Below are 23,658 nucleotides of genomic sequence, written 5' to 3'. Positions count from 1 at the left end.
TCACCATTGCTGGAAAAAAAACAGGGAAAACTGCTGCAGAATTACAGGAATCATAATCATTTGTTTCTTTTTTGTTTTTTTAACTTTGTGCCAAAATCATTCCACAGTATTTACGGTTTACATTTACCAACCCTCCATGCTGACGGATAATCTGTCTCCAAGATGCTGGATTACAGGGGAGATGCTCACTCTGAGGGGTTTTCTATATCCGGTTTTGTTTCTTTGTTAAACAAAATGTTATTTTTGAGTCTATATTGGATAGATTTTATTTAAGGAGAAATGTGTAATTTTGTAAAGTGGGCCTTATTGTTGAACTATATTAAGTATTTGTCCATCTTGATTTTTTTTTTTTTATCTTTGTCGTTGCTCTTACACTCCTGGAGAGTCGGTTTTGTGTTCTGGTTGTTAAACATGAGCGTTTTTCTCACAGGTCAGAGAGGAGAGAGGCTTTCACTGGGTTTTTTTTTATTAAAAATGAAAGTTGTTGCGTTTTTAATCAGAGTAGAGCAGATTGTTTCTGTTAAAGTCGGATCGTTTGGTTCTCCAGCCTCAGATCTACTCTGCTTTCCCTCAGAAATTCAGGGTTTTTACATCTGATGAAAGCATTCAGATCCCTCCTCTCCTCACATATATATGTATATAAATGTAAATTGCGAAATAATCTAGAAATGAGAATTAAAGGATGATATTTTTAACTGCATCCCTCCTCTCTTCCTCTCAGTTTTACACAAGACAAATTCTCTGAGTTATTACTGGATCTGAGTGGAGCCAGGTGGGCTGAATGAGGATGCTTTTTTATTTTTTACCCCTCTCAGCTTTAGATTTAAACAATGTGCATGTTTTAACCGTACCGCACTCTGCATGTAGGCCTCTTTAAAGCTGCCAACTGTACAGCAGACCATATGTATTCCATTAAAAATAAAAACCGACCTGTTTGCAACACGTCTGTGTTATGTCCACTTCTGTTTTTCTGCTTACTGTCGGGATCGGAGCGTTTATGCATGTGTGTGTGAGAGAGAGAGAACAACAGCTGACGGCGTGCAGAATAAGCAAGCAGGCAAATTGTTTGGGTTCAAAGAGGGAAAGCCACAAGCTGCTGAGGAATGCCGAGTCAGCACATAACGCCACTCTTAAAAACTGTACACCTCAATCTGCTGATCATCTCCTGTTCACAGGGAACCCAGCCCAACCTGTTTCTGAACATCATGTTCCCAGTCTGTGCAGAAGTATTCACACTGACTGGAAACCAGACTCATTTACTGGGATCTTATTCCAAAGTGAAAGGAAAATGATTTTCTGCAGAACCAGAACCAAACATGGAGAAGAATTATTCAGCTTCTGCGCTCCACTAATCTGGGGAAAAAACTCCCAGAAAACTGCAAACCAGCAGAAACAAATTCCTTTAAATCAAAGCTAAAACCCCTCCTTCGGTTCATAACTGGAACATTGATCAATAAATTTTGATTATTTTATTTCAGAATTTACTCTGTTTTTATGATGTAAAACACTCTGAACTGCATTGCTGCTGAAATAAACTTGACCTAAATATTTAGTATAAAGCTAAATATGTAACTCAGAACTAGTGACATATTTAACTTGTAAGCAAAATATTTGGCAAACTCAGAGCTAAATAATTAGCCCCATAAAAACTTTATGAGCAAGCTAACTATTTAGCTCCGAGTTAGCTAACATTGAACTATAACAGAGCTAAATACTTATACTTAATATTTAGCTCCATAAATATTTAATGAGCAAGCTAACTATTTAGCTCCGAGTTAGCTAACATTGAACTATAACAGAGCTAAATACTTACACTTAATATTTAGCTCCATAAATATTTAATGAGCAAGCTAACTTGAGCTCCAACCTGACTATCTAGCTCCGGGCTAGCTAAATGTTAACTTGTAAACAATATTTGGTTAGCTCAAAGCTAAGCTTAATTTAGCTCCACAAATATTTAAGCGAACTATCTCCAAACTACTAGCTTGTGAACTAAATATTTAGCAAGATATTCAAAACTATTTAGCTTTATAAATATTTCATAAGCAAGCCAACTAGCTAAATATTTAGCTAGCACAGAGCTACTTATTTAATTAGCAAGCCAATTTTTTATGTTGCAAACTGAAATTTTGGCTAGGTAATTAAATATTTTGTTTGAAACTGACATCTACAAATAACATAAAAATATGGCAAAAAATTAACACCCACTTTTTTCTTTTGACAAGCTAAGTAACCCAAATTTCTGACTGTATATTTATGACACCCTTCACCCAAAATGAAGATACCTGAAGCCATTTCTGCTGCACTAACCTGTATTAGACAGTTCATCAGAAAAATAAACTTAAAGCTGCGACTCAGAACAGACCAGTGTTTTAAGAAATTCCACAATACGATGCTTTAATGTTGGTCCTTTTTATTAAAAAAAACATTTAATATTTAAAGAAAAAAGTCTCAACAACAAATAAACTTAAACTTGTAAAAGTTAGCAAAGATCTGATTTCTTTAAACAAAAGCACATTTGTTTTTAGCTCAGAGCCAAACTGATCCAAGCTCCAGGTTGAAGGCAAACGGCTCCAGCTCCAACATGTTCTAGTGTAACAGAAGGAAAAGTCTTCAGTTTCAGTGCAGCTGGAAATTTCCTCACATTTTAGGTTCAGAGTTCAAGTTGGAGACAAAAAAACTACATAAGGTCGAAAATGAATCATTTACCTCAAGTAATCCCATTTCTCTGCTTTATTTATGACGGATTTACTATAAATCGGGTTCCTACAACACGTCTGAGCTTTTCCAGACTCCAAATATTGGATGATTTCCATTATTTATATGAGATCTTATTAGGTTTTAATCAGTTTTCCATAAACACATTGCTGAAGCTGACTTCTAGATCTGTTATAAAGGACTATTCCACAGTTTAAAACCTGGAGTGAATTATCTCAACTACAGGTCCTTTCCTTTAATTCAGTTTGTGATCAGTAACTTCTTTGCTTCACAGAAGTTTGTTCTGGTTCTAAACTAAAGCTAGATCTTGGCTCTGGTGTAAAAATAAACTGAAATGTCCCTTCTTTTGGTTTTACAGTGAATGTGTTTCTGTCAGTAACTCAAGGTTTAAGTACAGATCACCATCTGAATGTGATGAATGAAAATGATCTTTTTTAGATAATGAGTCTTTTCCATTCTCATCCTGACTTGGAAAACCTATCAAATCAAATTTCAGACGGGTCCAAACTGCAGGAACCAAACAGAATCCCAGAATCCTGAATGAACTGAACCTCTGGAACGTTTTCACAGTCTTCATGTTCAACCCAGCTGGGTTTTGTCGTAATGCTTGAGCTACGCTGCGCAGCTGCGGCGCCTCAGACGGCGGCGGCGGGCTGCGCCTGCTGAGGGTTGCTGGTGGCGGCGGGCGTGGCCTGTCGGGGCAGCGTGTACATGGCGCCCAGGAACTGGTCGGCGATCCGGCCGGCCTCGCGAAGGCCGCTCAGCAGGGCGCCGTGAACGGTGGCCGGGTAGTTTCTGATGGTGTGCTCACCGGCGAAGAAGAGCCGAGGGACGGGCTGAGGAGGGAAACGTTTACCAATTACATCAGTGCAGAATCAATGAATCAATAATACTTAATGTGACAAACAACAAAGTTGCTCATTACTGTGAAAATGTTAGCGGTTTGAAATTAGCAGTGCATCGATTGCAGATTTCTGGCCGATCTTCAAAAAACCTGATTCTGATTATATTTTCTAAAAAGTTGCTGAGTTGGCAGCAGTGAGGTAATTAATGGCGCTCTTAGACAAAACCTGCTGGTTTAACATGACTGGGTGATTTTCAGGCATTCTGGGTAAATGGGCTCGGTGGTTCAGATCAGTTTCAGGTGTGAATATCAGCCGATCTCTGAAAATTAAAGGAAATCTGGGCTGATTTTTTGTTGTAATCAGTTCTAGCTGTAAAACATCAGATTGAGTTTGTTTGCAGGTGGATTTCGGTCTGGATTTGACTAGGCCGTCCCATCCTAGCATGAATATTTTTCAATCTAAACTCTGAATCGATTATTCTGATGATTATTCAGATTTAAAAAATGTGAACATTTTTCATTTAACCACCTGAGCCTTTATTTACAAACTAATAGAAAAATTCAAATAAACAATTTGATTCCTTTTTTAAAAGAGAAAATAAATATTTTATTGTCTCTTAAATGCAACATCATCATTCCTCTTCATCTAAAAGTGTATGAGAATGTTTGTACAGTTTTGGCTTAATTGTTTCTCTGAGTTTGTTTTCTTTGCATCTGTCATGCTCCAGTTAATGATTAATCGACTACTGAAGATTATTTAAAAAATCATTTAATCACAATCATTCGATTCAGTTCTGATAAAATACTAATAAATGTGACATTTTGTGGTTTTAACTTCAGAAAACGGGAAAAGTTGAAAGTGTGAATACTTCAGTTTAGTAGTTTTAAGTGAGAACATAAAAATTTGCCCTGTTCACAGTAATCGGCATGGCAACAGTCCAACAGCTGGCAAACATCTGCTGGTTATTAACTGCTGGGATGCCACTCCTCCCTCTCCCAGTACTCCCAGTAAGCCCCGCCCCCTCCCACCTGTGAGGCTCCTGGGATGGCCGGGCCGGGCGTGATGGGCTGAGCCATCAGGTCGTAGTCGTTACCCGAAGAACCGGCCGCCACGTACGAGTACGAGCCCCTGGCCCAGGGGTCGGCCCGCCACCGCGTCACCACCGTTTCCTTCGGCTGCCATGGCAACAGACAACAACAACAGTTCAAAGACTTTCCATGATGCAGGCAGCGGTGAACAGCTGGACGGGGAGCAGCTCCAGCCCCGGCCTTCATGCGCATTCCTTCCTCCCACTTGAAACCAGAAGCAAATGAGTCGTAATGACGGCGGTTTGGACCCGGCTCGGTCTGAGAGGCACGACCGCGGTTCTGGTTCTGAGGGTCCGCTCAGAAACAAATTCCTCAGGAAATAGAGTCACATATGAAAAGGAAGGAAGGAGAGGAAAACTGAATGTTCTGCCTACGGAGGCATGTAAGGGCCAATATAGATGGAAAACAGAAAAAGGATGAAGATTTTTGGCATAAATTTACCAAAAAAAAGAAGAAAAAATTGGAAATTTATGAGCTGATAAGGCCAAACAATTAACAGGACAAAAATTGTTTTTTTTATTAATTGCAAAAATTTTCCAGACAAAAAAACATGGAATTTTTTTGTTATAAAAGTAAAAGTATCCTACTAAAACTCAACTAAACGTTAAAAACATGTTAATAAAAAAAATGTTGGAAAGTAGGAAATTTGCTAAAATATGCTCAGAAATTTTGACATTAATTTGAGAAGTGTTATAGAAAATAATCCGGAAATTTGTAAGTTTCAAAGTTGAAGATTTCTTAGAAAAAACTAAAATTTTGAGAATAATCTCAGAAAATTTCTAGATAAAAAACTTTGGAGTTTCAAAAGTTTAAACTAAATGAAATTTCTGAGGTTAATGTTTTTTGTCTTACAAATTTTTTGACTTTTTGAGCTCAGAAATTTAAAAACAAAATTTTCTGGAAAATCTTTGCTATTCATCTGAATCTTCTTGCAAATTTTCACTTTTTGAGCAAAAGGTTTTTTAGATTTCTTCAAATTCCAGAGTTTTTTGGCAGGAACATACCGCGTTTTCCCCCTCTGTGGAAAAGACCCTAGAATGGCGGCGTATCTACCTGAGGCACGGCGCTGCTCCCAAATATCCCTTTGAGAATGGCGAGGCAGCGCCCGACGATGACGTCGTCGCTGATGTTCTCCATGATGCCGGCCGCCTCTCCGGCCATCAGGGCCAGCAGGATGGGCGCTGCAGGAGGAGCGGTCGGTTTCAGGTGAACACAGAACGTCAGCAGCCTGCAGAGCAAGAACATGATCTCATCTCACCTTTGTAGAGGTTCCAGAAGAGGAAGAGTTCGCCCCGGCTGGCGGTGGTGGAGCCGACGTGACCAAACAGGTTGACGCTCGGATCCCAGAAGACCCGGTCGAAGCACAGCACCACCTTCCAGCACAAACAAGCCACAAAACAACAAAAACTTCATTTAAAACAGGTTTTTTTCTGCAGCAGAGCAGAAAAGAGCTCCCTCTGCTGGGGAAACCAGGAGCAAGCAGCTGGGATTGCATAATAATGCAGCATTCTCTGCTGCAGCAACATTGGAGCCGGAGCGGGAAGGACAGCAGTGATGCAGAATGAGCAGCAGTGTACGGATCTGCCTCAGAGCAGAACCAGAACCAGAACCGGTCCTGCTCTACACTGGGCCCAGATCATGGAGGAAAACTGAGTTACTAATTATTATTGCAGGATTTCTTAAAGTTTCACTGTAAAAAAAAGAACTCAAAAAACTGCAAAGCACATCACAACAATAACTCAGTTCTTTATTAATTTATCATACTTGTTAAAAACAACTTTATCAATTTAAACTGGTGAATATCGGCTCCATCTTTTCCATCCTCATTCCTATACGGATCCCTGCTGGGGTCAAACTATTGCAGGGCTTCAAAAAGAGCATTTTCCCTCAAACCGTTTAAAAAAAGACGCAGAGGGAAGTAGTTAGATTGCTCATTAAATATTTAGAAAACTAAATATTGCACATACAATTCAACTTGCCGTTTCACATTAGACCTGCCCACAGTCTGGAACACTTTAAATCACTTCTTAAAACATTTTTTTATTCTTTAGTTTTTCCATAAGGCCTGACTTTGTAATTTACTTTCCCTGTTTGTTTTAATCTGTGTTTCATTCTTACGTGTTTTACAAATATTATTAACGGCACCAAAGTGCTGAACATCTGTTTTTAAAGTGCTTCATAAATAAAATTGACATTGACAAATATTTAGTTCTAAACTATTTACTTTGAAGCTACATATTTTGTCAGCATTACAAAATATTTAGTTTCAAGCTAAGCTACTTAGCTCAGAGATAGCTAACGATTTAGTTTGAAAACTAAATATTTAGTGAAATATTTATGGCGCTAAATGGGTTTTTTTCTAAACTATATTTGGTTACGGTTTGTGTAACCTTTTAGAAATATTCAAAGAGAATTTGCGATATTTTTTCCAAAAAGACGCGGAAAAAAATTCGCAGACAGATTGGGTATGATCGGCCCCCTGCAGGAGGGAGTTGGCATCACATGAGCCAGACGCTTTTCACCATTTTTGCAGAAGCTTTGCAATAAACTCACATTTATGCATGTGAGTTGCAAATAAACCATGTGATTTTATGTGATTACATGGACTGCTGAGATGTCTGACCTTGTTGAGGTTTCCAAAGCCCATCCTCTGAATGGCTGAGGTCTTCCACTCCGGAAGCGGCGGGACAAACTGGACGGCGGGCGGCTGCTGCTTCAGCACGCCCAGCGGCAGCGTGCACAGGACGGCGTCGCACTTGTATATGAAGGTCTGCGTGGTGGAGCGTGTGTTGACGGCGATGACCTCACATCCTGCAGCGAGACAAGATGGAAACCTGTGAATGCACATCTGGATGAAGTCAACTTCCTGTTTCGGTTTGTCGTGCGGCGGAACGTACCGGATGCCGTGTATCGGACCTGCCGCACCGCCGTGTTCAGCTTGATGTCCAAACCCTCGGCCAGCGCCACGGGGACGCACGAGTAGCCGTTCCGCACCGTCAGGTGGCTGCCGGTGAACTCGAAGTCGTCGTCCTGAGGAGGCGACACAGAGCAGAGTCACACACCGATAAAGTCCTGGGAACGCCGGTGAGCTGGCGGGTTGGACGTGTCGCTACCTGATCCCAATGCTTCAGAGACAGGGTGGAGAGGGGAGTGGCGTTGGCAAACTCCAGGTTGGCAAAGTGCCAGTCTAGGATCTGCCGATCCCGGGATGAAAGGTAAACATCGCTGTGGGAAAGAAAGAGAAACACGATGTAGAGACGACTGCATTCCAGACCAACAACGCTGCTGCTAACGTTAAACTACTGATAAACTACGATACAGCAGTAAAAACATGAAGTTACATGATTGATAAATGAAAAAGCTTAACCAGAGTGAGCAGCAGTGAGAGGTGTTTCACCTGGGGGGGTTGGCCTCCAGCTCCTGCAGCTTCTCCTCCAGCTTCACCTGCATCTCTGCCAACTCATCGTACTCCTACACAACGACACAAACAGCCACACTCATTATTACCATTTAGCACCAATAATATGAGGCTGATGCATCAAAACAGCAACTTTCCTGGTAGGAATAAATACTAACACACAGTATAAAAGCTGATAAAACTCCTCTTTAAACCAGTAGAGGGACATTCTGGCACACAGAGGCAGTAGAGTCGTGTGTTTGTCAGGAAAGTATAAAATTCAACGGTTTACTCCTGCAACCTTTGCCATGTTTCATCAATATTTCATCTGAAACTTCTCCATTCATCTTTGGAAAATAATTGAAGCTTAAAGACTGGATGGAGAACAACAAAAAAGAGATTTTATAAAACACTACAAACTCCCTCCAGGCCACCAGGGGGAGTGTGGAGAGGCAAATATGCTGATTTTATATGTGTGTGTAAAATCTTTACTCCATCTTTCATCAGGAAATCACATTAAATTCCATCTTTACTGAGAATCTGCTACCATAAGAGTTGATGATTGACTCCCCCTAGTGGCCTGGAGGAATTTCGTTTTGGCAGAGAGTTTGCAGCGCTTCAAACTTGCTTTTTATCCCTTAACCTGCAACAGAACGCCCGCGTGTCGTCCTTCCATTGTATTTTCCAGGTGGAGGGCAACTGAAGTTTTTTTGCCTCTACTTCCTGTTGTTGCAATGTTTGTCATTTTGCGATTGGAAAATTTCCTGTTGAATAAATTGTCCCCAGACGTTTTTGCCATAACGATAATATTGTTGATTTGGGACCATTTTCCAGTAATAAAATGGTAATAATGGCATAATAATGCAAGAACATATTCTCAAAGATCAATAAACCTTAAATTCAAATGAACATTTGACGGGTTTTCAAGATGGCGGCTTGAAGGACAGTCGGGACGAGGGGCGCGACAAGGCAGTCTCTCTTCGTTGGCTAAATTTGCAATGAGTATTAGTGATTATTTTTTAGGGCCGTCTGAGAACAAGCCACCGTGACGGGGACAACAGAGGAATCGAGCGGAGAAGTTAATGAGGCTACTGGTGGTTTGGCTAGCGAAAAGGTTAGCGACTCTGAGAGAATGGATCCGGCTCTTCAGGAGGTGATTCGTGCGGTAACCGAAAACCTTACGAAAGTTTTCGAAGACAAATTAAGGAGCCAGCTTGATCCGATCTCGAGATTTATGCCTGATTACCGTGAGCAGCTCCAAGAACACGAGAAGAGCATCACAGAGACAGAATCCCGTATCTCCACTCTGGAGGACGAAACGGCTCCTATCGTCAACAGGCTCAAGTTACTGGAGCAGCAGGTGAAAAAGCTCACGGATCACATGGATCATATGGACGACATGGAAAATAGGGGCAGGAGACGAAACATCCGCATAATTGGGCTCCGAGAGTCTGCGGAATACGCGGAAGGGAATGACCCCGCTTTATTCTGAGAAGTGGCTCCCAAAAGTGTTAAACATCCGAACGGAGGCCGGGAAGCTAAAAGTGGACAGAGCTCACCGCACCGGAGGTCCAGTTCCCGCCGCTGACCAAAGGCCTGTCCTGGTCCTGGTCAGGCGGCACAACTACCGCGACAAGGAGAGGATCATGCGCGCGTCTTTGGAGAGGGGCAGGAGTGGGCAACCCCTGGAGCACCACGGTGCCCCTGTGATGACCTTTCAGGATTTCTCAGCGGCTGTTGCACAGAAGCGTAAAAGCTTTGATGGCGTTAAGAAGCGTCTGAAAACCGCGGGTGCCAACTACAGGCTCCTTTACCCCGCCAGGCTCAAAGTCACTCACCGTGGTACTACAAGGGTGCATCAGAACCCAGCTGAGGTTGAACGATATCTGGATCAGCTTAAATAAGCCCTGCTGTCACAGAGGTACTTCGTTCTGCTGTTTAATAGCCTATGTGAACTCAAACTATTGTGATGAATAGTATTCTCATGCAGAGACATTATGCTTGTCGTCATATGTTATTTTTTTATAAAATGGGTAAATAATGGGTCATATTATCCAAGCGCCGGCCCCCTTTTCTTTTCTTTTTTTTGTTGTTGCTCTTGATTTAGCTAAACAAGTGACTGTTTGTTGCCAGAAGACCTGCTGTCAGGTTTAAACACTTGCACTTCACCGTTTGGAGGAGAAATAGTGCATCTGTCAGGCAATGTTTGTTGGCAGTTAGTTAGTTTCACTGCTTGTTATATTTTATTCCAGCTCTTTTTAAAATATAGAGGGAGGAAAGGATAAAAATGTTCGACTTCATTACACCAAGAAACTACAGTATGTACTATCCATGCACCTTTTTATGTGTAGCTAAATGCTATTATGTCAGTACTTAATGTTTGTACATGGAATGTTAATGGCATTCGCACACCTCTTAAACGGAGAAAGGTCCTAACATATCTTGAAAGGACACATGTTCATGTACCTTTGTTACAAGAAACCCATATGGATGCTAAAGAACATGCAAAATTGCAACAGGGTGTTTTCAATCAGGCCTTCTTCTCCTCCTTTTCATCTAGAAGTAGAGGTGTCATCATTCTGATCCGGAAAAATGTACCATTTAAATGTAAAGATTGCATAAAAGATACCGGTGGGAGATATATTATTGTGAAGGGTATTATGTTTGGGGAGGAGATTGCCTTTATGAACGTTTACTTTCCCCCTGGTCAACCAGGTAAAATTCTAATGTCTGCTTTTACAAAACTTGTGGAATTGAACATCAAGAATACAATTGTGGGCGGAGATTTTAATTGCCATCTCTCCCCCTTCATTGATAAATCCCCAGCTGGCAAATGTCGTATCTCATCTCAGGCCAAAATGGTCTCGACTCTGTGCGAGGAGTTGGCATATGTTGATGTGTGGAGGACGCAACATATAGCAGATAAGGAATTCACATTTTTCTCCAAAGTACATTCTTGTTATACAAGAATTGATTATTTTTTGTCCCCAGGCAGTTCCTACCATCAGTCATTTCCAGCTCAATCGGCAACATAATAATATCAGACCATGCGCCTGTGTACATTAAATGTAACATAGGAACTGTGGTCAGTCGATCAAGACGGTGGCACTTTGACTCCTCTATTTTATATGATGGAAAATTTAAAACCTATTTTGCAGAGGAATTCAAACATTTTCTTTCAGTTAATGCAGCATCCACCGATGATCCATCATTACCTCCAAAGCTTATTGCAGACGCCTCATTACTACTTTTACAAATGGTAAAAGACGCAGGCAAGCAGAACAAAGATTAATTCTGGAATCCAAATTGAAGAAGGCTGAGCAAGTCTATCGAGTTGGACCCACCACGGAGAAACTCAAAGAAATTCAGACTCTCCGCTCAGCGCTGAACTGCCTGCTAACAACCGAAGCAGAGAAAATGAACATTTGACACTGGAACTGGAAGACATTTTAAATATTAAAAATAAATAAACAAAAACAACAAATAAAATTATTTATGAAGTCTTTCTAAACAAAACTGACTGAAGACTTTTGTCTGAGAGAAAAGAGGAAAACAATAAATCACGCAAATGGAAATTATTAAGCTCTTTTTAATTCATCATATGATTCACTGATTTATTGCTATTGAGAGAAGCTTCCCACAGCATGATGCTGCCACCGCCATGCTTCACCTTGGGGATGGTGTGTTCAGGTTCTTTCACAGATACTTTTAAATGTTTCTTTGTTTTCATTCATAACAGAATCTTTTTCTCTACCTTCTGTCATTCTGTCACTTTAAAGACGTTTCAGGCCGAGTCGAGCCGCATTTCGGAGAGCCGTGCCTGAAACCAGGTGAGGGTGTGTGGTGAGTCCACGCCCACACAGCTTCATGTCATGCAGAAACGGCTGACTCAACCTTTTTGTCCCTCCAGTGCAAACTGGAAGAACCGTCCAAAGGTCAGGACAAGCTGCAGCGGAGATGCGGACTGTGGGAGGAATCCCAGGAAAGAGCCGCGGTCTCGCTCATGGAGGAGCAGTAAATCCACTCAGCTACACAGACTCCATCCGCCTCGCTCAGAAAGTGTAAGCAGATCGGCAGACATGAGGGCCAGCGGAGCGCGATGCGAAGCCTTGAAGTGGTTTCAGTCTCTGGTTCAGATAGCAGCTGTGTTTAAACCACACAGAGAGCCGCGGTGGAGGTGATTTATCCGCACCAGAAATAAAACACCAACATTCCCTAATAATACATCCAAGCAGGAGACTAAACCACTTAAAACGGCTCTTCTGGGTTCTTAGACAGCATGGCATTAACGTCCTCTGAGCCGTACATCCTGATCTGCTGGTTTCTGCTCTAATTCAGATACAAACTACCAACACAACCAGCAGCTTCAGGGCATCTATCCACTGATGTCACGGCGTTACCTTGCAGAGCGCCGTCAGGTCGCGGTGTTTGCTCTTCACCAGGAACTCAGCGGTGATGTCTCTGGGCGGCTTCACTTCGCTCGCTTCCTTATACTGTTGGTGGAGCTCCTTGACGCGCTCCTTAGTGGAAACCATCTGAGAGGAGAAACCAGGCGGTTAGATCAGACTGCAGAGCCGACGGATGCTAGCCGCTGATGCTAACCTTATTGAGAAGATCCCTCAGCTCTTCCTGAGTCTTAACGATCTTCTTCCAGTGTTCAATCTGCTCATCTTTAACGTGTTTCTCCTGCAGCCTGCACACACACACACACACACACACACACACACAGGAAGAGATATTTCACATACTTCTAAAAGTTCTTCACGTTTTCTGATATTTCATCCACAAGCTTTTGTGTATCTTTAAAACATTTTTAGATTATATACAATCATTTCAACAGAAGTATCTGAAAAGTGTGGAGTGCATTTATATTCTTTGTAGAACCAGGTTTTACTGCAATACCAGGTGTTTTAGGATTCATCTTTACCAACTCTGCACATCAGTGAACATCAGTGTTCAAGTCTTTCTACAGAATCAGCTAAACTTTGACTAGGCCATTCTAGACCATTCATATCCTTTGATCTAAACCAGTAGTGTCCAAATGTTTTTGTCACGTGGGCCAAAATTGTAAAGTCATAATTACTTTCAGGCCAAAGCAATATAATTTTAAAAACAATTGAAAAATCACAAAGAATTTATATAAATCAATCTTTTGTCTCAGTAAAGAACTAAGCACACAGTAACTGAAATAATTCATAATTTTTTGTAAGAAAAGGATGTGTAGTTTAATATTCCACATACACACTTTTTCCGCTATTTACAACTGCGGCATTTTGTGAAAAATAGATATCCCACATTTCCTGAACTGCCTGAAGAAACAGCTCTGGATAAAATCATAGGTATAAACATCCATCAAAGGGGGCGATTAAAAAGATCTATACCATATTGCTAGATCTACAAACTCCTTCTCTCTCCATTATTAAGTCGCATTGGGAGAAAGATCTTGCAGTTACATTAACAGATGAGCTCTGGTAATCCATTCTTCACAGGGTACACTCCTCTTCTATATGCGCTAGACATGGGCTCCTTCAGTTCAAAGTCCTGCATCGGTTGCATGTCTAATGAAAAGCTAGCTAAGTTTTATCCAGGGGCTGATCCCTTATGTAACCGATGCGGGTCAGAAGTCGGCTCCCTCATTCACGCTTTCTGGGCGTGTTCAAAACTTCACACCTATTGGACATCTATATTCAATACATTCTCAGAAATAAACAATGTTAAATTTGGACCTTCTGCTCTAACTGCAATTTTTGGAGTCATACCCCCGAATATTTTACTTTCCAAGTATAATTCAAATACAGTAGCTTTTGCTACGCTGATTGCGATGAACAGTGGCTTTCAGAGCTCATGAGGTTTTTGCATTTAGAAAAGATGAGGTGTACACTGGCAGGTTCAACTGCTAAATATCTCACGGCATGGCAGCCGATTTTACAATACATGGAAACATTCAAGATGAGTACCTCATCGTAACCAAACTAATGCTATTTTCTTTTAGTTAGCTGTGAACAAATTTTTGCATTTTCATTTGTCTTTATTTTTTGTGTATGTTTTTTAAACTTTTACTTTATTTTTAATTTGGCTTTTTTTGTGTGCGTGTGTGTTTCGTGTAAGGGTTATGTATGTTAAGAAGGACAGCGTTGTATAAAACCTGAATGCTGTAAAGAATATGCTGTGAAAATTGATAAAGTATAAAAAAAAAGAAAAGGATGTTTAAATCAATAAATAGCCAAAAATATAAAAGGATTCAGCAAATTTGACCAATTCAAAAGAATGGCACCTAATTTGCGAATCTTTTTTGGCTCATTTGGTGAGAAAACAAAGAGAACAGGATTTGGGTCCCTTTTTGATCATATTGTATTTGGCAAAGTTTAATAAATAAATGAAAAGCAGATTTGGGTGCTTTTGGAGTCAAAGTCACTAAACATGTTCCTGTTTAATGTTAAATTAAAAAGAATCCAAAAAGTGTGGTTATTAAAAGATGTATCCTTTGTACTACAAACATTTTCCACCATAAGATTTTAATCAGTTTGTAATAATTTTTCACTAATTGAAAACTAATAAAGTCTCTGTGAGTGAGCCGCTTGTTTCAGCAGTAATGCACTAACGCACGCTGCTCAATCCCAGTGCCCCCAGTAAGTCTGTGTGGTTCTTACTGGATGACCACCTCCAGCGCCTGGCCCAGTGAAACCGGCTTGTTGTTGAGGAAGTTGAAGTCCAGCTGGTGGCTGAGGTAGGAGGTCGCCTCCAGCAGCCGGTTGAACTCCTGCTCCACCATCTCGTCTTTTTCCTTTGGAACCTGAAAGAAAACACGAAGCAACACGACTCAGGATACGAGCATCAATAAATCTGAAATATTTACACCTTAATCCTTTAAATCTATGTTAGTATTATTGGTAGTGAAAGGTTTTCCACACTGACAGACGTCAGTTATTTTATTTCTTATCCGTTCTTCAGTTCTCTTTGCCTACTTCCTGCTGTCAGACGGGCTCTAAGTGAAACAATGATTCTGCAGGTCAGGCAGTAATCAGGCCTGTTATGATAATAAACGTTTCTGGATGATAAATTGTCCCAGAAATTATTTCAATAAATGATCATGTTGTTGTTTTGAAACCATTTTTTAAGTATAATGCAGGTTTGTCCAAAACAAACTTTAATTTGATAAAAACACTGAAAACTGGAAGTGGAAGATATTTTAAATGACTAAAATAAATAAAATGACCAAAACCAATAAATAAAAAGAGAAAAAAGTTAATTTATCAAGCTCAATTTAATTTATTATGCAATTAATTGAAGATGTCGATTGATTAAGCAGCAAATTCCGTTTCCACACAGATCAGGTTTGTTTGTGTGGCTTCATTTAAAATTTACTCATTGTTTTTAATCCGAAATTAAAATATGTTTGACAAAACAGTAAACATCTGTTTTTCCAGAAAACATGGCCTTTCCCTCAGAATCTCTGTAAACATCGATTATTCTCTTATTAGCATGCAGCGAGTTGCACTCCATGCTAGCAGAAAACAAGTTAAACACACAATGTTTCAGGTCGTTAAGCTCTGCAGCTGGATCACTGAACTTCTCTAATGTCAAACTTATCTGAGAGATGCCTCTTTATTTAAAGTCATTATTTATACAAAAACATTTTGTCTGGAAAATCCTCAAATTAAAGCTGCTGCTTGTTTCTGGTCCTGCATGTTTGTGAAATGGTTGCATGGCAAATGGTGAAAATCTTCATAATTTAACAATTCAACATTACAATTAGATCATGTAAATAGAGATATACATACACTGGTGCACCGTTCACCCTTCAGCAGGACAAGAGGGAGGGAGAGAAAACAGAAACATGTTGAATTAAAAACATTAAACGTTCAGCTCAGACAAAGCAACAGGATCAGTTTCACACATGTTCAAACATGTCCTGTTAAACAGAAAAATCACTGAAAAGTTCATTCCACCAAAAAAAGACAAAAACTACAATGATACTTAGCAGCTGATAAATCTAAGCATTGCACTGGGAAGTTAGGTGGAAGGAAGAACTCCCATTTAACAACCTGTATGAAGATTGGAATTCATTTTGCAGAAGGAATTGGTGCCAATATCTGATTTAGTCACCAGCTGGACTGGACAGGAAGCAGATAATCTATGGGACGAGGAAGAAGAGACGCCAGACGAGACGAAGGCCGCCGCTTCCTCAGCAGAGCCACAAGCGGATTCAGCTGATTAAGTTCTTGGTGCCAAAGGAGCCCAGACCAAGTACCGAGTGCAGATCCTCCACTCTGCTCAGCAAGACCATATTTCTCCAAAAATAATCCAAAATTATTTTTACTGGTTTAATATTCAAAGTTTGAGTTTTTACAACCTTTAGGCCAGAATCATCATGAAAACAATTTGTATAAAACATCATTTTCACTTTTTGACTAATTTCTAAAACAAAAAATGAACTTTTCACTGATTTTCTGTCTGGATGAGTTGGGATTTTGGGGTAACATGCGGGCGGGGGGCAGCTTGTGACTGTGATGTCATACTCACAGCCTGGCCGTTGGCTTCATACAGAGGACACTTCTGCTTGATCTTAGCCAGCTCCATGTTAACCTGCTTACTGACCACCGCCATGGGATTCCCTCCTGATTAACACAACAAACTGTTACAAACAGCTCCCCCTGCTGGAGGATCCTGTAACTGCAGGAACTAGATGTAGTTGCAGTAAAACAGGGATGTTAAAAAAACGAATTGTTGGCATCGTTAAGGTTCCTAAGATCAACTCAGTGGAATAAAAAGGTTGAGAAAAGCAGGAAGTTTTCTGCTGTTCAGAGATTCTTACCCAGTCCGGTTACCACCATGGCTCCCAGGTCGGCTACATAGTTTCCCTTCCTGAACGTGGCGACTCTTCCTCCCACACGGTCCTGCAAGCAAACAGTGTGAGAAAGAGATTAAACTGAAAGTTTGTTAAAATCAGACGCAGCAATTTTCACAAAGTGCTTTGGGTTCAAAACAGATGGAAATTAAATTAATTGTTAATTTAATACAAAGAAATTCAGAAAAATAAATCAAACTTGAAAAGGAAGCATATTTATTTAAAATCATAACAGAAAGAACCACAACATATTATTATGAAGTCTAAATAGAACATCCAGGATTTTGTGATTGTTTTGCAAATAAAACGCTCGTAAAAAATATTTAAATTATGGATGACAGTAAATGTGACTTTTTGTTATACACAGTACCGTTTATGGACTGCAACTTGACATGAAGTAAGTCTGAGGCAGCAGTGTAGTGCAAGTAAGAAATACTGCCACCTGCAGGTGAGCGTTAGCATTACATAAACCCAACGTTTGAACATTTTTGTCTGAAAAATTAGCCAAAAGAAAAGTCACAAGTTTGCAGAAATGTGTTGATTTTGCATAACTTCATGCAAAAAACAGAAGGGTTAGAGTAAAATAGCAGTGAACACAACTGGACAGAAAACTATTTCACATTTCTAAAACTTGGACTTTATAGATAGAATCTAAAACTGACCGTGTAATATAAATAAAAATAGCATTGGACAACAATAAATGGAAAAATAATTGACTGATTTAACTAATAAATGACCCACCCTGGCTTCCAGAACCGTAACGTCCATCCCGAAACTCTGCAGCTGTCTGGCTGCAGCCAGGCCGGAAACGCCGCCGCCGATGATGATGACCTTCCCCGTCTTCTTCGCTGCAACGGAACCAGAGGCGTGTTAAACACTGAATCAGTTTGGATTTTTAGTGAGGTTGTTGTCAGTGTAGTGCATGATTATTGTCCAAGAAGGAAAAAAATAAATCAACTTTTTAAGGCAGCAACAGAATCTAAAACATAGACGCAGTTAGAAGTTAATAATTCTGATCAACTAGATAGATGAAGTGAAAATAAAAGGTGAATTTGTTCAGAGGGAGATTATGCAACTACAGTAAAAACATGAGATTATTCTAAAGCTTTGTACTCAATAACAGCACCAATCATGTTGTTGGTAAATACATATCAGATTTTAAAGTATCCGGGGGAAATGGACTCACTGGGTAAAGGCTTGACTCTCTTGTAAATGCCGAAGTTAATGAGACCGTGCCTCTCTAAGTAGCTGTGAACTCTGTGAACCAAAACCGTATCGCCTGGGAAAAAGGAAAACATCATCATATGAGATTTTCTTCTTGGATAAAAGAAAGAGAAATAAAAAAATGTATATTTCTGACGGCTTACTGTTGTACGGAGCTTCAAGCTGCTGAACAGTCGCCTCAAAGGTGAGCTGAATCTTCGGGTTGTCCAGCCACAGCTGGATCTGAGAGGGATCAACATGAGACAGTGATGCATGAAAGCTGCTGCTGCGTTTCTGTCCGGAAGCAAAAGGAGACGGGCTGGAGGCGACGTACGGTGCGGTTGCGGATGTACAGAAAGACCTTCTGCGTCTGCTGAGGGCCACTGATGATGTCGGGGAAGCAGGCGGCTTCCTGGGACGTCATTCTGTCGTGAGGAAGGCGGCTCTGGAAAGCAGCTCCTTCCAGACCTAAAGACGACGCTGCGGTTCACTTTAATGCTAAAAACATTCCCGCTAAACATCTTCTGAGTTCAAACAGGACAGGTGAGTGTTTTCTTGTGTTAGACTCACCTGATGGTTCTTCAGGTTCGCTGTCGTTCTCCTCCTCAGGAGGCGGCGCTGGAGGAGGGATGACCTGCTTCCTTTCCTTCTCCGCCTTGGCGTTCCTCTCCTCCTCGGAGTAATATTCATCCTCGGACAAGTTGGCCAGGCTTTCGTCCATCTCGCGGTACTCCACCTGCAACAGTAGGCACAATAAAAGCACCATTAAAACCGGCATTCCAGACGGCCACCGCGGCCTTTACTCACGCTCCTGAAAAGAGCTAAGAGACAAAAAGAAAGGACCTGAAACTGAAAAATTGTTTAAACAATAAGAATGACTTGAATCAGAAAAAAATATTTATTGTGAAAATGATTTGAATTTTAAAAATTATTTAAAAACTGAAACAAAATATTGAAACTGAAAAAAAAAAAATTAAACATGAAAATTATTGGTTGAGTCTGAACTAAAACCTGAGATTTGAACCTAAAAAAGATTTTTTGGAATAAAAAAAACAGATTTCAAACTTTTAAAATAAATGGATAAACAAAGATCATTTTTAAACTAAAAAGATCTGGAACCTAAAAAATTTTTGAAATTTGAAATTGAAAAAAATAATTAGAAAAAAAAAATGTGATTGCAAAATAATCCTTTAAGCTTTCCCTGCGACAGACTGGCGACCTGTCCAGGTGACCCCGCCTCTCGCCCGAAACGTTAGCTGGAGAGGCAGCAGCTCCTCCTGACCCGACTGGGCACAAGGGTGTTAGAAAATGGATGGACGGATAGATGGATCTTTAAAAGCTGAACAAATATTTGAAATTAAAGAAATTTTTCAAAACAACAAAAATAGTATTTGAAACTTAGAATCATGAAAATAAAAAAGCTCAAAACTACAAGGATTGTTTTCAGTTTTACATATGAAAACGTTGCGCAGAAGCAGAATACATTTTGATTAATAAACACATTGATACGGCGAGGCTATCTTCCCTCAGCCAGGGCGACAGGTCAAAGGTCAGACCTCATGATGTCAGGCTTGCCCAAAATACAGAAACACAGCTTAAACTTTGAGTTGAAAAGGCGACGACAGTGAAACCTAAATGCTTAAAGCAGGGGCCTCAAGCTGCAGCCAGCAGTGGCGGCGGGTCTGCTTCAACACACCTGAATAAAGAATCAGGACATTAGCAGGAGTCATGACTGCATGTTCAAAAGAAGATTTAATCTATCCATCTTTACAACTTCAGAACCCTAAAATGTTTACTTTTGCTCGCTTCCGCCGACTCGTTCTGCGGACTTCAGCCGAGTCAGCGTCGGCGCCTGCAGGCCCTGACTGGTGGGGGAACGGGGGCCCTCCGGGCTCCCCGCTCGGGGACGATCTCTCCTTCTTCTTCGGGTCCAGCGGCCCAGTGGCCGAGGCGGACGGCCCGCTCTGGACATCGGCTCCCAGCGGCCGTTCGCCCCCCGCTGCTCCCACAGAAGATGAAGAGGAGGAGGACGAAGAGCCTGCATCTGATTTCTTGCTAGACAGCATAATGGAAGACGATGGCGGCCTCTCCTGAACAACAGACGGATATGATTATATGGACACCCAGCAGCAACAATGACAAGATAACTGTGAAAAAGACGATTAGAGTGAAATGAAAGAAATTTAAAAGTTTTAAAACGGCTTAAATAAAAATATTTCAAAATATTTGATGAGAATGACAAAGTGTGAGTTGCAGGCATAGAACAACAAAATAAGTACTTTTGCATGGCATCTAATCATATATGTGCAAAAAATGATAATTTGCAACATTAAACAAAAATCAAATCTAAATCCAACCAACATCTCCCACTATATTCAGACCCTGAGAACAAAGACATCAATGTGATAAGATTTTGAGTTGATTTTAGACCAACATTGTTCAGTGAAAAGAAAATAATTTATGGATTAAAATGTTCTTATGAATAAAAACCTGGAAACAGTGGTGTGCGTTAGTATTCAGCTTTACAGAAAGTATTTTTTATCACCTTCTTCTGAATCTCAGTCATGTTGGATGGAAGTGAGGCTGCTCAATGTTAGAAAATCATTTAATGGCGATAATATTGGTAAATATTCTACGATGATATCTGCCTGTTTTTTCCTCCCCTTCTCATCTGTGTTTCTGTCACTCTGCACATTAGCTCCTCTGCTAAATATTACATTAGCAAAGAAAAATGCAAACTAGAATTTATTAGCCAACAATTACTGAACTCAAAACTGCTCTTAATTATATGAATATTGCAGAAAATTGATCTTGCAATGGCAATGTATTGTGCATTATTTTATCCCAACTCATATTTCTGCACTATTTTGGAAATATTAAAGTCACGCACAACAATATAATTATGAATAGAGTTCAGGGAAAATATGAATAAAGTCAGGATTTAATTCAAATATGGATAAGCAGAGATATATATGTTTATAGTTTTCAACAAGCAGCAGTAAAATCAGATATGAAACAGAATCATGTCAAATTAAAGGTAATGAGATAACCGCTCTACTGTATGAAACCATAAATACACAAAATACAATGTAGGTTTGAGAAATACATCGCCAAATAATAACACTTCTCTTCACTGGATGATAGAAACGATGTACAGTGCGTATGGGAGTGATGGCTTTATGAAATGAAAGCTCCAAGGTACAGTAACCTTGTCTTGTTTTACCCATTTCTCCGTACACCTGGTAATATCCATTCAAACACTAAGGGACGAAGACAGAACCAGAAATATGGTTACACACACAAACTGAACAACGCTGTCGGCCTTTAATAAGACACTTTGTTCAAGACAAGCTAACAAAGTCAGAAAAAACAACAACACCCGAAATGTCACTGACAAAACGGCAAAATGTTTGAGACAATTTGGTCAGAATATCTGAAAAAAATAAACATGTTTTCCTGTGTAATCACTTTGTACGGAAGAGGATCAGGACCAGTGAAAAATACAAAAAATGAATTCTGACTTTCCACTCCACATCCCCTACTCCAACATCTCTCTGCCCAGGTTTCTAACCATTAGGCCACACAAAGAATAAAAGAGGAGCAGCAAAAACAAGCGAGGTGGATTAGCACCAACAATTGTTGGTGTCAACCATGACATGTTATTGTGGAATATGGTCTCTGCTGCTAGCAGCTGTTAGCATGTCATAACAATCAACTGTCATACAGCTGCAGTGTTCAGTCAGAGGCCTCTTCAGATTCGTAGCAAGACCAACTGCTACTGGAGACCGTTCCTGCCCAAAGTATCACCATCCACGACCTCTTTCATACTTGGATGATGAGTTATTAAAAAAAATGTTCCCTTTTAATTAAATGAAATATTTTTTAATTCAATTTCAGACATTTTACCATTTTGCACATAGTTATGAGAATAAAGTTAATATTAATCTATGTCCTAGTTTACTGATCCTCTTCCGTAGCTTTGCCATTAATCATCACTAAAATAGCCTTTCCTAGCTCCCTATTTTTATTATTATGTTGGTTCAATGAACTAACGTCAGCTAGCAATGGATGCTAGCACCGAAAGATGGACCCTGCTAGCGCACACAATAGCTTTGTTACTAATAACGAGCAACATTTACAACATATTGGTTAGATTTCATAATCTAAGAACCAAATTAAACTATACAATAAATTTCCAATACGTCTAGTCTCTTATTGTAAATGCATCCCGTTAAAATGACCAAAGAAGACCATGCTTCGTTAGCTCAGGCTAACAATGAGACGCAGCTAGCAGGTGCGCAGGGTTTGCGTAATAACAGTTTTGTCCTAAATACGTCCCATTAGAGAGCATTAAACTGTTAATTTATTATTAACACATCAAACTGAATGCCAAAGATTAATAATGGCAAAATAAAATTAAAGACATTACCTGTCAATCCTCCAAAAATATCAACACAAAGACGTTACAGATGCAGGTTTTTCAAAGAACTCTTCCGTGATTGGTGGATAACAAAAACGTTATGCAATGTCACTCAGATATGATTGGCTGCCGAAACCGTCGATGAAAAGAAGGCGGGGTTTACCAGATAGACGCTTGTCCGTTTTTGTTAAAGCCAGTCTGCATGGGCCATACGAAAAACGATTTCCCCCCCCACACTCTTTTCTAACAGCTGGTCTGAATCTATTATTTTAGGTTGATTTTCATCAATCTGAGAAAACGGATTCAAGCGCCACTGGAACTGACGTCGATGTGGAAGAACAGAGATATAAGATTTGACGCCCCAGTTGTACCGCAACGTCGCCGCCATATTGTGAGGGGCATGTTTGTAGAACCTGGTACAAAGCGGTACAAGATAGTTCCGTTAAAATGGGGTGAGTAGAGGTGGGTAGAGAACCCAAAAACTGTCCTGACATAAGAGTAGCACTATTTCAGCATATTGTTGTTCAAGTAAACCATATTTGGCAAAACAGCTACCTATCAAAACATTTGATTTAATATTTTAAAATTATGTCATCATACTGACAAAACTATTGTCAAAAACTAAACTAAAAGTAAATAAATGCAAATAAGATAATTACAAAGTAAGCTCAGGCAAAAGAAACACTTTTCCAAATATATATATTTTTTTCAATATAATGTGAAATTAATACTCATAGTAAGTATGTTCAAACAGAGCAAAGTACTTCCAATGAATATATGGTGTTAACTGTTTCTTGATCCCTTAAACAAGGCTCTGCAGACAGAAAATAACACTACAATAGCAAAGAGAGAGTGTTTACATCCCTATTGTTGCTTGCTCAACTTTATGTTCATTTATTTTAAATATTTCAAATAGTCTATTGCTGCTTTCTATGCATAAATATGCACATCTCATACATTTATTTAAATCATATTCAGATGCAAATTTCTTTGGATCTAAGGATGTTATTTTTAATAACTGTACATGTTATTTAATTTTTGGTATTGTGTCATCTCTTATTTTTCTGTTTTAAATGTTATTTTTAGTATTTTACCTTAGTTTGAGTCTATATGCTTCCACTTACCTTTAACTTGCTGCT

The 23,658-nt window shown here is 39.9% G+C and overlaps 1 protein-coding gene across 2 annotated transcripts; it reads right to left on the bottom strand.

The window, feature by feature from the left end:
* Positions 1-2,433: 2,433 nt before the first annotated feature.
* kdm1a (lysine demethylase 1A) lies at positions 2,434-22,596 on the bottom strand. 2 transcript variants are annotated; one of them, XM_023352805.1, is made up of 22 exons: positions 22,529-22,596; positions 21,308-21,359; positions 19,896-20,189; positions 18,670-18,838; positions 18,434-18,567; positions 18,264-18,342; positions 18,083-18,175; positions 17,638-17,744; positions 16,864-16,945; positions 16,572-16,666; positions 15,830-15,847; positions 14,699-14,841; positions 12,651-12,741; positions 12,449-12,583; positions 8,049-8,122; positions 7,765-7,876; positions 7,549-7,681; positions 7,275-7,462; positions 5,910-6,024; positions 5,705-5,832; positions 4,592-4,738; positions 2,434-3,554 (listed from the first exon to the last, which is right to left on the bottom strand). In XM_023352805.1, exons 2-22 carry the CDS (start codon positions 21,350-21,352, stop codon positions 3,354-3,356), a joined length of 2,583 nt encoding a protein of 860 aa, XP_023208573.1. In that variant the 5' UTR covers positions 21,353-21,359; positions 22,529-22,596; the 3' UTR covers positions 2,434-3,353. The 2 variants fall into 2 exon arrangements, with proteins under 2 accessions (XP_023208573.1, XP_023208574.1); XM_023352806.1 differs by having other exon boundaries at positions 18,670-18,835.
* Positions 22,597-23,658: the final 1,062 nt, after the last annotated feature.

Source organism: Xiphophorus maculatus, chromosome 19 (genome assembly GCF_002775205.1).
Source record: "Xiphophorus maculatus strain JP 163 A chromosome 19, X_maculatus-5.0-male, whole genome shotgun sequence".
NCBI classification, from domain to species: Eukaryota; Metazoa; Chordata; class Actinopteri; order Cyprinodontiformes; family Poeciliidae; genus Xiphophorus; species Xiphophorus maculatus.
This window is presented reverse-complemented; position numbering and strand designations above follow the sequence as displayed.

Bases quoted from the DNA above. Each gene is read 5' to 3' on its own strand.
- kdm1a (XM_023352805.1), bottom strand. From the start codon at position 21,352: ATGGATATTACCAGGTGTACGGAGAAATGGGTAAAACAAGACAAG. The intron at 12,742-14,698 runs GTAAGAACCACA...GTGTGTGTGCAG, and splicing joins GCGCTGGAGGTGGTCATCCA to GCTGCAGGAGAAACACGTTA. The intron at 12,584-12,650 runs GTTAGCATCAGC...TTCTCCTCTCAG, and splicing joins TGAGGGATCTTCTCAATAAG to ATGGTTTCCACTAAGGAGCG.